The 16,409-nt window shown below is 38.5% G+C and overlaps 2 protein-coding genes across 4 annotated transcripts in view; both read right to left on the bottom strand.

The window, feature by feature from the left end:
- Positions 1-3,973, bottom strand: part of FMO1 (flavin containing dimethylaniline monoxygenase 1) — a 38,915-nt gene extending 34,942 nt beyond the window's left edge. Inside the window, exon 1 of the mRNA XM_068985596.1 lies at positions 3,863-3,973. The gene's annotated coding sequence lies outside the window, so the exon portion shown is untranslated. The remainder of the gene's footprint in view (positions 1-3,862) is intronic.
- A 7,709-nt stretch (positions 3,974-11,682) lies between these two features.
- The window catches only part of FMO2 (flavin containing dimethylaniline monoxygenase 2), a 43,807-nt gene continuing 39,080 nt past the window's right edge, over positions 11,683-16,409 (bottom strand). Inside the window, exons 7-8 of one of the 3 annotated variants that reach the window (XM_068986514.1) lie at positions 16,299-16,371; positions 11,683-15,203 (exon numbers count right to left, since the gene is read on the bottom strand). In XM_068986514.1, coding sequence (XP_068842615.1) covers positions 14,858-15,203; positions 16,299-16,371 — 419 coding nt within the window. In that variant the 3' untranslated portion in view covers positions 11,683-14,857. Of the gene's footprint in view, positions 15,204-16,294; positions 16,372-16,409 lie in introns of those variants that run through there. The other 2 variants (XM_068986512.1, XM_068986513.1) reach the window with 2 other exon arrangements.

The following is a 16,409-nucleotide window of genomic DNA, read 5'->3' as shown; positions in this document are numbered from 1 at the left end:
TATCAAATGTACAATCCATAGACATTCCCTCCCCAGGTCATCACTGCTACTCAGTGTGGGCCAGATGCAGCCAGCCGTTTTGGAGGAGTAAACATCCCTGTGGATTTCTTATGGGAAAGCAGGGTACTTGGGAGGCAGACCTGAGCTGGGAGTTTAGTGTTGGCTAATTGCCAGCAGTGTGATATTATACAAGTAATTTGTTTCTGTGTCTCAGTTTCCTTCTAAAATGAAGCTGGTTGCGATTGACATATATACACTTGGTTGGTGTGTTGCTGTGTGCGTGTGCGATTTTTTTCTGACTCTTTGTGACTCCATGGACTGTAGCCTGCTAGGCTCCTCTGTTCTGGCAAGAACATATATACACTGCTGCTGCTGCTGCTAAGTCGCTTCAGTCGTGTCCGACTCTGTGCGACCCCATAGACGGCAGCCCACCAGGCTCCCCCGTCCCTGGGATTCTCTAGGCAAGAATACTGGAGTAGGTTGCCATTTCCTTCTCCAATGCATGAAAGTGAAAACTGAAAGTGAAGTCACAAGAGTACACTAGATATGTTAAAATACACTAGATATATGGAAAATAGATAACTAGTGAAAACTTGCTGTATAGCACAGGGCACACGGTTTGGTGCTTTGTGGTGACCTAGATGGATGGGATGTCAGGGAGAGCAGGGAGGGAGGCCCTAGAGGGAAGTGATATATGTATACATATAACTGATTCATTTCACTGTACAGCAGAGACTAACACAACATTGTAAAGCAATTATATTCCAATAAAAATAAATAAAAAATTGTAGCTATAAGTTGAACCTGTTGTAGGAATGAATCAACAGATGTGTAAAACACTTTAGCACAGTACTTGGGACATTCTTATCTCAGAACAGAAGTTGCTATGTTATTTTTACATATTCAGGAGCATTTTCTTGAATCTGATATTTTTGTAGATATCTGCCTTGACAATTTTGGGTTTATTTATTTGGAATAAGAGAGTATTGGGGCAACTAGAAATATATAGCTAAAGGTTGTGTTCTAGCAAGTGAAGGAAATGAGTAGGGAAATAAAAGAATTGGTGATAAGAGAAGGAAAGAGAGAAAAAGATAAAAGGAGAAAAAATAGGCTCCAAATCACCCTTCAGGACTTTTCTTTTTATTTCTTTCCGTTTTCATTTCAGATCTACTTGATGTGTTTCCATATTCTCACATGAATTGTTCTCATGTCTGGAAAAACGAACATGAGCATACACGAGCACATAGGCCCTCAAGGTGAATACCTCATTCGCATGCTGATGAAAATTAATGCTTCCAATCATTCTTTCAAGTATTGATACTTCTATGAAACCAAAGTGATTGAAAAAATTAATAAGTGCTTTTTAGAAAAAGTATTGCCTGCCTTCATTATTTCTTTTAACTAAAAATCATTTCTAGTCACTGACTGCTGTAGGTTAGACAAAGTGACTGATAACAGAGTAGGAAATTTTGTTAAGGTGAAAAGTACTCTAATGCCACTGATTAGCGTTATTTCACACGCTAACACAAAATGAATATTAAAAATACTATTGCTTCTAATGTGAATATACAATAAAAATTTGGCCATTCCTTTGCTGGAGATTTTAAAAGCAGTGTATCATCACCATCATCATTATTATTTCAATGAAGAAAGCCTCATCAAAGCTGACTAAATATGAAAGAAGTAATGAAAATAAAAAGTATGACCAAATTGGTGAAGTGTCCACTGGATGAAAGTGAGTTTATAAAAAACATCAAACAAAATAACTTAAGCAACACAAAATTGCTAAATGAGTTGAGAAATTACTGTCGGTTACATCAAAGTTACCGATTTTTAACCATGGGGGTTACAAGCAAACCACTGGTATTTTCCTAAGCATTTTACATCACTGCCTCTACTTCAAAAGAAGTAAGATGCAAAAATATAATGTACCAGCCAACTTTTTTGGAGAAGTAAACATCCCTGTGGATTTTTTATGGGAAAGTAGGTACTTGGGAGTCAGACCTGAGCTGGAAGTTTAGTGTTGACTAATTGCCAGCAGTGTGATGTTATACAAGTGATTTGTTTCTGGGTCTCAGTTTCCTTCTAAAATGAAGCTGGTTGCGATTGACATATATACACTTGGTTGGCGTGTTGCTGTGTGCGTGTGCGAGACTGAGTGCCTCTGTTGGTTTATTAGGATGATATAGGGGGTTAGAACATGAGGCTAGGGCTGTCATTCCCAGAATTGTGTGCAGAGGTACTGAGTTATTTCAAAAATTTGAGGAAAGTGTAGTAATACTCCATGTCTGTTGAATACCAAAGTATTAGCTGGAGGTAGTTCACAATTTTTATATCAGATAGGGATGTATTCTATTCCATGATGTAACATCTTTGCAAAGCTAGGTTTCTGACTGTTGCAATGTTAAAAAGTGAACAGTTGAGGTAGAACAGAAAATGAATATTTGATCTGATTCCAAGAGTTGAGCAGTGCTGTGTGCACCTCATTATTAAGTAACTGCGATTATTCAAATATAAAATAAAAATACCACTTTCCTTTAAGTTTGTGTATTATTATTTCAAACAACTACAAGGTTGATTGAAAAAGAACAAGTATAAATAGAGAACAGAATAAAACTACAAATACAAAGAATAGAAATACATAAGTTGTCTGGATGTGACTATTTAATAAGAGGAGCTATAGCTTGGGGGCCCTGTGACAAAATTACTTGCACACTAAAGAGCCCCTTGAACCTAGAAGGTTTGGGAATCTTTGGGTTATAGTCTTTCCTTCTGAATATATTTTAATTGATCAGGAGACCTTATCTACTGGTGTCAAGAAATGCAAGCTATCCTATACCTAGTCCAGCAGTTAACCAGTGTTAAAGGTTTCTGGTGTGACTCATCTATGTATTTCAAAGGAAGCCATCTTCACTGGTGCTGACAGGCTTCTTGTTTAGTCGCTAAGTCATGTTTAGTCACTAAGTTGTGACTCTTTTGCGACCCCATAGACTGTAGCCCGCCAGTCTCCTCTGTCCATGGGATTTCCCAGGCAAGAATACTGGAGAGGGTTGCCATTGCCTTCTCCAGGGTATCTTCCCAACCCAGGGATCAAACTCTCCTGCACTGGCAGGCAGATTCTTTACCTCTGAGCCTCCAGGGAAGCCAGACAGGCTTGTAACCAGCCCTTCATTTGTACATTACGCACCCGCACCTTCCCCTTTCTCTCTTTCTGTCTCTCTGTCCTATGTTGTGTCTCTCGTCCCCTCTCTCACACATGGACATATACACACATTTCTTATCAGGTGGTTGTTTTGGAAGAGGCTGGAGGAGGGGGGAACAGCTGCTGGAGGTTAGAAATCCCAGAGGATGGCCCTGGCCCTGCTCTGGGATTTCTAACCTCCAGCAGCTGTTTCCCCCTCCTCCAGCCTCTTCCGAAACACAACCACTTGATAAGAAAAGTTCTGCCAGGTACTAAATTCACCATACCAGTTACAAGGCCACAGATATTCCCTCGGCTAGAGGGGAAACTAGCAAATAACAAAGGACAGACAGTCCCTCCATCTGTAAATCAGATGGCATTCAACCGGATATCTACAAGAGAGTTTTGAAACTCTTAAAATTAATACTCCTGTGAATTTAACTGAGTGAAAAAAAGACAACATGCAAGATAAATTGGTCAGATTCAAAAGGGAGGGGTCATTGCCTCTATCTCCAAGCTCATGCCAATATTTGGTAGACAAACCCCCAAAGCATTGTCTGACACCAAGTTAGAAGCTATTAATGGAAGCTGTTAAGAAAAAGTACTGATTTCCCTTTGCATTAGGAATACATGTTTTCCCCTTGATTAACCACTTAGTAGTCTACCCAGCAATGTACTTACCAGTGTACACAGAAGACTTGGTACTATCTGACTTTACTGTCCCGTTACAAGAACTCAAGCACATACCCCTCTTTGTCCTTTGGGATGGGGAGTGACTTTATAGCTCTCCACAGATTAAGGGAGTGGCATTCTGCTGAGGGGACTCTGTCCTGAAGCACAATAACAAAACAGGAAAACTCTGGGCCCCACCTCCCTAAAGCAAAGAATCAGAGGTTATATCTGGTTGTTTACTTCATGTACTTGAAATTCCTGATGCCAAGTCCTGGCCGCAGTTAAGAGTTTGCAGAAATGAAACTGAGTGATCCAGAGCCAGTATTGTCCTAGGCATCCCGGGTACACCGGATGAACCCTGTCTAGGATAAGGAATGTTATGCAGAATTTGCAATCTAAGTTTAGCCATTATTTATATTTTAACTTGATTAATTGCAACAGTGAAATGCTAAGATAAATACTGGTGATATGTACTTTAGACTCACTCTTTTCCTGCAAAAGAGAAATTATTTTAGGGAGTAACAGCAGCATATTCATTGTTCCTAGATTTCACTCTTAAAAGAGGAGGGAATAAATAAAATAAGGCAATTATGGCAACAGCTGCTACACTGAAGAGTCACTTTTAAACATTTTGATCCATTTCTCATTTAGAGAAAATGCTTATTGTTTCCAAGTCATGCTTCACCCATATTAGTATTCAGTTTTTTCTGTGTTAATTTATTTATATATTTTTATTATTTTTTAAAATTAATTTCTATTGGAGTACAGTTGATATACAATGTTGTGTCAGTTTCAGGTGTACAGCAAAGGGAATCAGTTTTACATTTACATATATTCACTCTTTTTTAGATTCTTTTTCCATATAGGGCAGTACAGAGTATTGAGTAGAGTTCCCTTTGTTATACAGTAAGTCCCCATTAGTTATCTGTTTTGTATGTAGTAGTATGTTTATGTCCATCCCAGCTTCCCATCTTTAAGGACTTGACTGCAGATGATTGCCAAAGCACTTGGGAAATATAACAAATGTATGGAAAGAGCACAGTCTTTGGCATCAGAAGTCCTGGGTTTAGGTGAAGTTTCACCAGGCACTATTAGAGTAACCTTGGGAAAATTATTTAACTTTTTAAACCTTTAATTTCCTCAGTTTAAGATAAGCATAATAATACTTGCTTCACATAGTTGTGGTGGGGACTGGATGAGACATCTGTATAGAGTCTTGTACACAGTACACATGTTGCGGATGGCTGTGATGGTGATGATGATGATGCTACTGCTAGACCAGATAAGGTATCTTGATTTTTGATTTACAATATTGAAGTGACTTTCACAGGTACAAAGACTACACTCCAAGACTGATTGGTAAGACTGAAGCATGGAGAAGGTTCTGGAAAGACAAATCTTTTTTTTTTTTTTTCCCCTTGATTTTCAATGTAGTTTCACTACACCCTTTAGCCCTATATTCAGAGGGCCTTCTGTATCATTGGGTCTGTTGCTGACTCACAACACTTACCCTTTGCCTTGTTTCTGGCTTATTGAAGACTTGGCACCGAAATAGCATTGTTGGCTTTGTTGAGCCCAGCTGCCTACCTGTAGCTATGAAGATGATAGTATTTGGATGATTTCAAAGTTTAATTTTTACCCTGAAATTAAGACTTCAAGACAACTGTTAGTTCAAGTGTTTTTAAAAATTGTGAGTCATGGATACCTTGAGAGCCAGGGCCACGATTAATGTCCCAAACCCCAGTGCTTAGGTGCTTACCTTGATTGTACATGCACCCTTGGTGCCCACCAAGGAGGTCCCAAGGCCTTACCAGGCAAGCTGCTAACATGAGTGGAAACACAAATTTTATAGTGTTGGTTGTGTATAAACCTAGCCATTGATCATAGCACCTCAGTTTCCATAATTATCAAGAAACTTAAGTAATTAAAAATGAAAAGACTGGCCTTCAACAGCGCCTTCCTTTTTTTCCTTCCTTCTAATTTTAGGGTTTATTGGCAATTAGTTGTACTTGTGGCCTTGGGATGGTGAAATCTATCCGGGCCCCCTTTTGAAACAAACCTAGACCCTAAGAAACTGAACTGGTGGATGATGATGGTCTTTAGGAAGTAACTTGGAATTTCTGCCCTTTAGGTATATGGTAGGATTGAACTTCTTGGTCCCTTAGTGGTTGGTTGGGAACATGTGACTAGTTCTGGTCAGTGAACTGTGAACCAAAGTATCAAGTGTCTTTTCTGGGCTCAGAGGATTTAATTGCTGGTATGAGATCCCATAGAACTTTCATTTCCTTCAGTGTGGTAAGGAGAAACTTTCAACATGGCTGTTCCATTAACCTGGATGCTTTGAGTAACTATGATGAGCAGAGCTTAACTCCCAATGGATATATAGCATGAAAGAGAAACAGTCTTTGTCTTATTTCAAAGTTTTGAGATTTAAGGATTTGTTGTTAATGCATCACACCTTGCTTGTAATGACTGATGCACTAGAGGGATGTTTGTTTGCTCCTTCATTGCATTTTTAAGTAATCTTCTGAAGTCTCCCTTCCCTTCCTTTCTTCCCCTGTTCTGTTCATATTTAAAGCCACAGAATTTCAAAGTTAAAAGAGAGCATAGAATTCACTCAGTTTTAGTCCCAGTTGTAAACTGGACCTACCCATTGCAATTCTGTTCTTTCTCCCTCTAAAAAGTTAAAACAGTCACAACTCCTTACACTTCAACTCCCCCACACCAAAAGCATCAAGAAGCTCCCTGTGCCATTGTGTGTGTGTGTGTGTATATATATATATATATATATATATATATATATATATACACGTGTTCTTAAGTGGAGTTAATTCCCTAAGTGCCTTTCACGTTGAGGTTGTTTTTCTTTTTGTGAGAATACACCTACAGAACAGTAGCATTGAAAGGGGAGGTGGAAATAGTACCATGCCTACTTAAGGCCAATTATTTTGCTTGAAATGGGTCTTTTCTCTTCAACAGTGGTGAATCAGTGATTCACACCTCTGCCATCTAAGGATGAGAGCAAATAGCAGCCACTTTAAGTTCCCTTAGATGTCTTTGTAGCTTGATGAAAATTTTGTGGGAAAGTTTGCAACAGTGAGTTAGAAACTGTTATAACACTTAAGGTGCTATTATATTTTGTAACTGCCTAAGAAGTTTGTATGAATGTGAGAGTTGGACTGTGAAGAAGGATGAGCACCGAAGAATTGATGCTTTTGAACTGTGGTGTTGGAGAAGACTCTTGAGAGTCCCTTGGACTGCAAGGAGATCCAACCAGTCCATTCTGAAGGAGATCAGCCCTGGGATTTCTTTGGAAGGAATGATGCTAAAGCTGAAACTCCAGTACTTTGGCCACCTCATGCAAAGAGTTGACTCATTGGAAAAGACTCTGATGCTGGGAGGGATTAGGGGCAGGAGGAGAAGGGGGCGACAGAGGATGAGACAGCTGGATGGCATCATTGACTTGATGGACGTGAGTCTGAGTGAACTCCGGGAGTTGGTGATGGACTGGGAGGCCTGGTGTGCTGCGATTCATGGGGTCGCAAAGAGTCGGACACGACTGAGCGACTGAACTGAACTGAAGAAGTTTGTAATTAATGGGAAATGTTTACATGGTGACATATGTGGGAACCTTCAATTTGTGAACTTTCAAAGACACAAATGTGCATTTGTGTGTCCAATTATGTAAGGTAGTTCACGTGTCTGGTGTACATTGTCATGTGTGCATCTTCTACAAGTGGTTGTGGTTTTGTGTACTTTACTGTGCAAAGTACAGAGTACAGTATCTTTACTTCAAGCTCAGGATATCTGGAAGCAAGCATAAAGCAGTGGTGATATAAGTGGTTCTACTGTGCTTTTCAAGGTACTGTATCATAAGATTAAATTTTTTATTATTTTTTGTGTTTTTTAAATGTATTATTTGTGTGAAAAGTATAATAAACCTATTATGGTATGGTACTATATAGCCAGTTGTGTTGGTGGGTTCCTAAGCTAACTTGGTTGGACTTACAAACAAATTGAACTTACCAGCGCACTCTGGTAATGGAACTCATTTGTACCTAGTGGACTTACTGTATTTAGAATAGCAGCGAGGGGTGAAGCAGAAAGAACACTGGTGAGAAATCAGGGTTCGTTAGTAATCTGTGCAGAGTAGAACAGTCATCCTTGTTTTGCCTAACACCTGAGGCCGTGGTAAGGATTAGGTTAGATAATAATTGTCGAGTGCTTTGTAAGTACTACAGAACGCAATTATCTAACTCTTTAAAGTGTGCATCTGGCTTTTCTTGCTCATCATGGTATTCCCAGCTATAGCATGGTCCTTTCTATGTCTGCATTAGACTCTGTGCTATTACTTTTTTGTCCCAAACCAATGTAAGTGCAGGGCTTAGCTCCTCCTCTATTCCACAAAATGTCTAGCTCCACTCAGTATTTGTGTGTGTGTGTGTGTGTGTGTGTGTATGTGTGTGTGTGTGTGTATGTGTGTGTGTGTGTGTATTTAATAGCTCTACTGACTAGCTGAAGAATCACAAGGAGAGGTTGCATGGGCTCCTACCCAACATTCTGCTATCCTGCTGGTTCTTTTCTTTCTTTTTGTTCTTATATTCTTTCCTTCCATCCTCTTTTAAAAAGCCTGAACCTTTCTCTCTTCTGAAGAATTTCATTTTGTTCCAAACTCAAGTCTCTTTTGCCCCCAGGCACTTGTAAGAATTTTTTTTTTCAAATAAATGTTGTCTCCATTCTTATTTAGATACCTTAATACCTAAGTTAACATACTTATGACTGTAGATATTCATACAATTTTATGTTATTTTATTAGACACACAAATATATTAAAACTATTTTTGAACCTTCTTTGACAACTTGCATTACATCAACTTCTTAGTTCTTTTGTGGATCAGCCCCATTCTTGGTGTGTAGAGAGGGGATGAAATTGATTAACATGATATTTTACCTTGGATATAAGATGGACAATGGAAAATGAAGAAATAATAAATGACTTTTTTGTTGATTCATCATCCTTCAAATCATCATTAGCACAGGCTGCAGAGTCAGACAGTTCTGGCAGTAAAACCCAGATGGGCTTGCTTATAACCCACATAACTTGGAAAAGCCTTTTTGCCACTATGTCTCAATTTCCAGGTATATAAAATAGGTTATGAGGATTAAATATGATGAAATTAAATTGAATTCTTCATAATATTTAGAACATAATAAATGATCAGTATATGACTTTTTATTATTTTCTCCAGTTTCTTTAGGTTGCTAAACTTGAAGTAGTTCCACAATAAGAGAAATTAATGATCCTATAGAATCAATTACTTTCTACTGGCTAGTAGCCCAAAGAATAGGAATGTCTAACAATTAAAGCTCTGTTTAATAGTTATAATTAAAATTCCTCTCCCAGAATATGTGACAGATATAGATGGATATCTGGGTGTGAAAACACAAGTTTTAGGTGTATACTTCTCACCCACAAGATACAGCAGCCAGTCTTTATTGCAGTTTATTTGAACTGATAGAGGAAGCAATACCAGCTGGTATTCAGGAGACATGACTATTCATGTGGCCCCGGATGGTGACCTGAGTTCTTTGAATCTCTGTTTTCATATCTGAGAGCATTCTCTTTAGTCTCTTCCATCCTTAAAATGACCCAGTGACTTGCAATGATCCTTTGGTTCCAAAATATGATTCGTATTACTGCTTTACCCTGAGGAGTGCCAAAGCAGCCTTTTCTGTGTGTTTTCTGGAAGTTGGGTTTGGTAGCTTCTTGGCACAAAATTGTTACCTTTGCTGCTGCTGCTGCTGCTAAGTCACTTCAGTCGTGTTCAACTCTGTGTGACCCCATAGATGGCAGCCCAACAGGCTCCTCTGTCCCTGGGATTCTCCAGGTAAGAATACTGGAGTGGGTTGCCATTTCCTTCTCCAATGCATGAAAGTAAAAAGTGGAAATGAAGTCACTCTGTCGTGTCTGACTCTTAGTGACCCCATGGACTGCAGCCCACCAGGCTCCTCCATCCATGGGATTCTCCAGGCAAGAGTGCTGGAGTGGGGTGCCATGCTGTTAGTGCTAGTGAACTACAAAAGGCATTCTATTTAACCATTATTAAAAAATTGACAGTTAACGAATTATGATAAAACCATAGAATATTATACTTACTGGGAATTAGTGATCATCTGACCCCTTTTCTCTGCACAGTGGAGAAAACTCAGTCTCAGAAAACTGAGGTGACTCCTTTAGGAGCTACAGAAGTAACCTAATAGAAGGCAGGAGTGTAAACACTATTGCAAGATTGAAACAAAGTGGTTTGGGAACACAGAGGGGGAGGAGATATATTTTGGCTGGAGGGACTGGGGAAAGCATTTGACCTGGCACTGTAGGAAGAAGGGCAGCAAGTGAGGCAAGGTGTGAAGGGAGGTGTGAAGGCATCACAGTGGGAGGAATGCTGGGAAGGGAAGTGACAGCTGGTGTGGAGAATTTTGAATAATAAATGATGGAGAGCCACTGAAGGTTTCTGAGGAAAGGAGTAAGGTGTCAGCAGGAAAGGAGAACTCCATAGCATCTCCTTGTTGGTACTCTCACAAATACCTTTGAGTCTGGGCTTTCAGGGACTGGAAGTTTTGGGGCAAGGGGAAGGGACACTGATATCTCAGAACTGGTTGTGGAAGAAACTGATGACTAACTAGGTAAATTAATCTAAAAACGCTGATTCCACCAAGTAAAGAATATAAAAATAATATTATGAAACCATGGTAACCATGAGGATGCGTTTTATAGATATTTCACAATAGGGAGTGTGATTAACCAAGGGCGTTAGCTACTGTGCTTGAGATGCACTGCTGCACTCATGTTCAGGTCACTTTCCCCTGAGCTGCTTTCAGTCAGTGATGACAGCACAGAGACTGAAGCATTTCATTCACAGGAGAGTCAGGGCTTCTCTGATGGCTTGAAGTGTCCCCAGTGGCTCCGCCAATTCTTCTTTAAACTGCACAACAGTCTATGATGTTTCTATCCACCCATCTTCCCTCTCTCCTTCATTCAGGGTCAGACTTGCATTGCTGTTCAGTGACTCTTTCAGCCTTTTCTTGCACAGCTCTCTCTCTTTCCTCTCATGCAGTCATTTTCCTTAATAAACCCCTTGCATATTTAATCTCATTCTAGCACCCAACCTGAATTAAGTAGAATCTAATCTCAGGATTAGAGATTAGAATCTTAAAATCAGTCTTAAAGGAAATCAACCCTGAGTATTCGTTGGAAGGACTGATGCTGAAGCTGAACTCCAATACTCTGGCCACCTGATGTGAACAGCTGACCCACTGGAAAAGACCCTGATGCTGGGAAAGATTGAAGGCAGAAGGAGAAGTGGGCAATGGAGGATGAGATGGCTGGAAGGCATCAACGATGCAGTGGACATGAACTTGGGCAAACTTTGGGAGATGGTGAGGGAAAGGGAAGCCTGGCATGCTGCAGTCCATGGGGTCTTGAAGAGTTGGACATGACTTGGCAACTGAACAACAACAATCTCAGGAGCTTTTGTTTTAACCTCATTGATCCATGATCTGGTCATAAGGCAGACTGGACCAGAAAGTGAGATATGTTGTGTGTAAACATATTCTCCCTCTTGGGAAATAGCCAAAAGTTCTGTAAAAGGTGTTGCAGGCCAGCAGCAATCCTTCCAGGATGAAAGACCAGTTATGAAGAAGAATCTTCTTTTGCCATCCTCATTATAATGTGACTGCTGGATTATAATTCAATTAAGCTTTGAAAATCTTTATTACTTGGAATGTTGTTACATATGATGGTCCAATTGTTTTATTTTTAAAATATCTTTATTTTTCTGCAAATATGACACATTTGGCTTTGAGAGTGGAAATTCAAGGACCAATCATCTGGAGAAGAATAGTTAAAATCAGAAGTTAGTAAAAGGGAACCATCACAGGAAGAGATTTTGCAAGAAGATGGTAGCTAGCTAACATCCTTCTCAGGAGAAGAAACATTGTACAGCAAGAAATTGTAAGACTGAATCTAAGGAGGAATTTGGGCCTTAGGAGTGGAAAAATTCATGGACTAATCTCTGAAAGCAGTGTTTTTTTGAGAAGCCTCAAACCAATATTTCCAAGATTTAATGTGCACAAGAATCCTCCAGAGAATTTATCAAGACTGTAGATTGCAGTGGAGATTCTAATCCAGCAGGTCTGAATTATAGTTACATTTTATTCAGGAATCTGCACTTCTAAAAACTCTCTGAGATATTCTGATGCAGAAAATGTCTCTGTGGATCATAGTTTGAAACAAACTATCCTAGATGGTTTCTTTATCTAGGATACTTTCATGTTTGAGGATGTATGGAGGCAAAGGAACAGACTTGAATGAGTCTTCCTTAATCTCAGGCTCTGGATGTGAACTATTTATGTTTAAAAAATATATCAGAATACTTGGAATGATTTCAAGTGATCATCTTCTTTCTAAACATTTTCAAGAATGTAAATTGAATAACAATTTTGTCCTAATGGCATTATTCCACCGCACCCCCCCACCACCCCACTGATTCAGCATCAACCTGACAATTGATTCTCAATCTTCTACTCTAGAAATAGAATAATAACCATAGTCATTTCAATGGGTAGTGGTAATGATGAGTGAGTTATGAAAAAACAATTAGGGCAAAGCTTTGCACATTACAAAGCAGGGACTGGCAAGCTTTCTGTCTTTACAAACTTTCTGTAAATATTTTAAGCTTTGTGAGCCATACTGTGTTTGTTAGCAACTACTCAACGCTGTCATTACAGCTTCAAAGCAGCCACAATCAGTGAAAAGGAATGGCTGTGTTCCAGTGAAACTTCATTTACAGATACAAGTAGTGGGCTGGTTTTGACCTACAGGCAGTAGTTTGCCTACTCTTGTTATAAAGCCTTGATAAATCCCATTCTATTATTATTACTAATATAATGACTTGTAAATGATTTTTAATAATTAGCAAGGTAATTGGTTTTTAATTGATAACTAAGTATATATACCATATACACTTTTTCAAAGGAATCTGCTTGTAGGAGCAATGAAAAAAAAAAACCAAACACCTGTATTTAAAGGCTGGTATCATTTCAATAGCCTTTAAAGAGGTTCCACTGACAGGATTGCCATCACCTTGTTCTGGGCACTTGAGAAATCTAGGCCAAGTGAAGAGTGATGACCCCAAAGGCTTTGGAGGAATAAAAGGAGAAATTTGTCTAAATCCTGAATCTCTGACCTTTCCGCTATCTTTGAAGGTCTTGTTCTGGGCTTGTGGCATGGTTTAATCTCCCAAAGTACAATTTGTAGAAATAACAGCTGTGATCAATGTTTTATAACCAGATGTTTATCTATTATGTTGCTCAATATCTATTGACATTGAATTGCTTGTGACATTTTTAAAGTTCAGTTCTAAGCAAATGTCTGTTTCTCCTAACAAGCTGGTATGCTTGCTTTTATCAGGTGACAAAGATTACATACTGTTTTGCTTTTTGCCTTGGTTATTTGTTGGTCAGAGCTAAATACAAGGTCCAATCATTACAATACTTTTCATCTACTTGGGAAATATACTTTTTTTCCCTTAACACTTGTTTTTTGAAAATGTAAATGATTATCTTTAATGTTATTATATAAGCATTTATTTTGTTATAAATTCCTTCAAACAAATTTTAGACCTAGCTAAAATATAACCCAAATATTATAAATAAAATTAATCAGATCTTATTTGTGAGAAGAGTATTGTTTTCTATGTAAAGGACCTATAGAAGTAATACATATGTGATTATAAATAGAACTTGTAAGTATTTTTGTTAATAGTAGAGGTTTTTGTAAATAAGTATTATGAGGCAAGGTTATGATATTCAGTTCTGGAGTCAGGCAAACCTGAGTTCCAGTTCCAGCTCCATCACAAGATGGATGGCCCTGGGCATGTTACCTAACTTGAGTTTCAGTTTCATAGCCTGTAAAATGGGTACAAGAGCTGCACCCATCTCACACAATTGTCATGAGAATTAAATGAAATAATACACACCATGTGCACATTGGTATATGATAAGTAGTCTCTCAATACATATATGGAAAATACATATTATATGTATAGTAATATTATAAATACATCTATCCATCTATTATAGTATGCTTATTTTTAATTTTACAGCAGTGTCTCTATCAGAATATAGTGAAGTGAAAGTGTTAGTCGCTCACTTGTGTCCAGTTCTTTGTGACTCCATGGACTGTAGCCTGCCAGGCTCCTCTGTCCATGGAATTCTCCAGGCAAGAATACTGGGGTGGGTAGCCATTCCCTTCAGATCTTCCTACCCAGGGATCAAACCCAGGTCTCCTGCATTGCAGGCAAATTCTTTACTGCCTGAGCCACCAGGGAAGCCCTTCAAAAATATAAGACAAATATAAGAAAAGTGGCTATTTGCTCAGCTTTTAATGTGAGGCCCTAAAAACCTGTCCGAATGTTCCTGTTTTCTAAGTCTATCTTCTCATTCTTTTTTTTCCTCCAGTATTTTTGAGTGATTCTCCATGAAGCAAATGGAGCCTGACTTAACATTTGAGAACTTTGTGACCAAATAAAGTTTGGCTAAGAGGACTATCAAGAACAACATGCAGAAATTTAAATATTTACCCACAATTTAAATTTTCCAATAATTTAAACCATGGGTGCTTTTCATTCTGTGTAATTCTACTATTTTTCCATATGGCTCTCCTTTATTCAGGCTTGGCAGCACTATTCAGCCAGTGTTACTATATTGATTTTTTTTTTTTTTTTGGAGAGTCTGGTGAGCTTGAGGGAAGGATGGATGGCAAAGAAATTTCATGACACAATTTTGGTTTTATACATTTTATACTTAATTCTTCTAACTCTTTCTCTCTCTGTGTTCTTTCCAACTCTAAAATGTAGACTTTAGATTTAATATTTTTTCTTTTTTTTTTCTTTAAGAGGTACTGACTGCCATTAAAACTTAAAGCATTATGCTGATAGATTAAAATCACTGAAGTTGGGAAAAAAAGGCCACCACCACAGCAAGAAGCCCCAGGATTTTCAATAGGAAGGAAACTGGGAAAGTTGATGAGGTTTTGATAGCCCGTGTCTTTAAAGGCTTCAGTATCCTTCGTTTCTGGGTGAAGATGGCATTCCTGGCTCCATTCCACTGCCCAGGCCCAACCAGGCGATACTGATAGGAGTTGCATGGCCCAAAATAGAGTTTCACAGCCAGTTTAGGATCTTTTAGCAAGAGAGAAAGGATGTTTGGCTTCACACCTATCTCTACAGCGAGCTCGTCCAAGTATTCGATGTAATTGGTCTGCAGTATCTGGCTATTGCTCTCTCCAAACCTTAATGGAGAAAAAAGGACAGAGTCACAAAATATTCTAAGTTATATAAGAACATTAGGTATTCAATAGCTGCTGAAAGAATGGAGAGAGGAATGAATGAATAAATGAGTTTTGGATGACTCTGGTGGCAAGTGTTAGTTTATTTCATCAGGAGACCCACATTCCAGATTGAGAGTAGGATATAAAATAAATAAGCATGCATTTGTGGAAGTTCTAGGAACGTGATGGGGTTTATAACCATTATTATTATTTGGTATTCAGCAAGCAGCTATAAATCTTCTGGCAAGTAAAACTAGTCAGGATTGTTGCAAAGATTCACCAGATTACAGATGAAAGTGTAGCTCGATGTCTTGCACAGAAGAGATGCTTAATATTTTCTTGTTAAATTATTAAAGTATCTGGCACTCTGGTTGGCATATAATAGATAATTTAGAACTTGAAGAGATGCTTAATATTTTCTTGTTAAATTATTAAAGTATCTGGCACTCTGGTTGGAATATAATAGATAATTTAGAACTTGAAAGTAAGATAATCCCTACATGTGATATAAGGCCCCCGAGTAAACCTTCCAATGTACTTAATCACCTATGGCATTTTGTGGATTCCTTATGGAATGGATTCTTAATGGATCCTTAAGATCACTTAGGGATTCTACTGTGTCACAAAGTATAAATCCTTGACTTTCATTCCATACCAACTCCTTTCTAATTTGCTTTGATGGGAATTCCCCCAGCTAACTTTCCAGAGATACTCAGGCTACTGTCACCACCAGTGCCCCATCCCATTTCCTCTTTGCCACAGAGTGTGAGAAGATATAGAATCTAACACAGGCATCATACAAAACAAATGAAAATACGTCAAGGAAAAATGTTCTCGTTTGGTGAAATGACTATTTTTAAGAAGTTGGATCTTAAACTAGCATATATAAGAATCACCTTGGAAGAACACAAAAATACGAATTTCCAGTCTCATCCAGATTTTGATTAAGTTGGTCTGGGTTATGTCCCAGGAATCTGCATTTTTAAGAAGCAGCTAGGTGATTCTTGTGAGCAGTTCAATACTGTTCTATGTAAAAAATTAAAAAAAAATCCTTACATGTCAATTCTTTTTTTATTCCTCTTGATAATGTCTTCCATCATAGTTCTCTCTGAGGGCAAGGTGCATAAGCCTAGAAAATAAAAGGTTGGTTGAGCAGTTGGTTTGAAT

Source organism: Capricornis sumatraensis, chromosome 14 (genome assembly GCF_032405125.1).
Source record: "Capricornis sumatraensis isolate serow.1 chromosome 14, serow.2, whole genome shotgun sequence".
Taxonomy (NCBI): Eukaryota; Metazoa; Chordata; class Mammalia; order Artiodactyla; family Bovidae; genus Capricornis; species Capricornis sumatraensis.
This window is presented reverse-complemented; position numbering and strand designations above follow the sequence as displayed.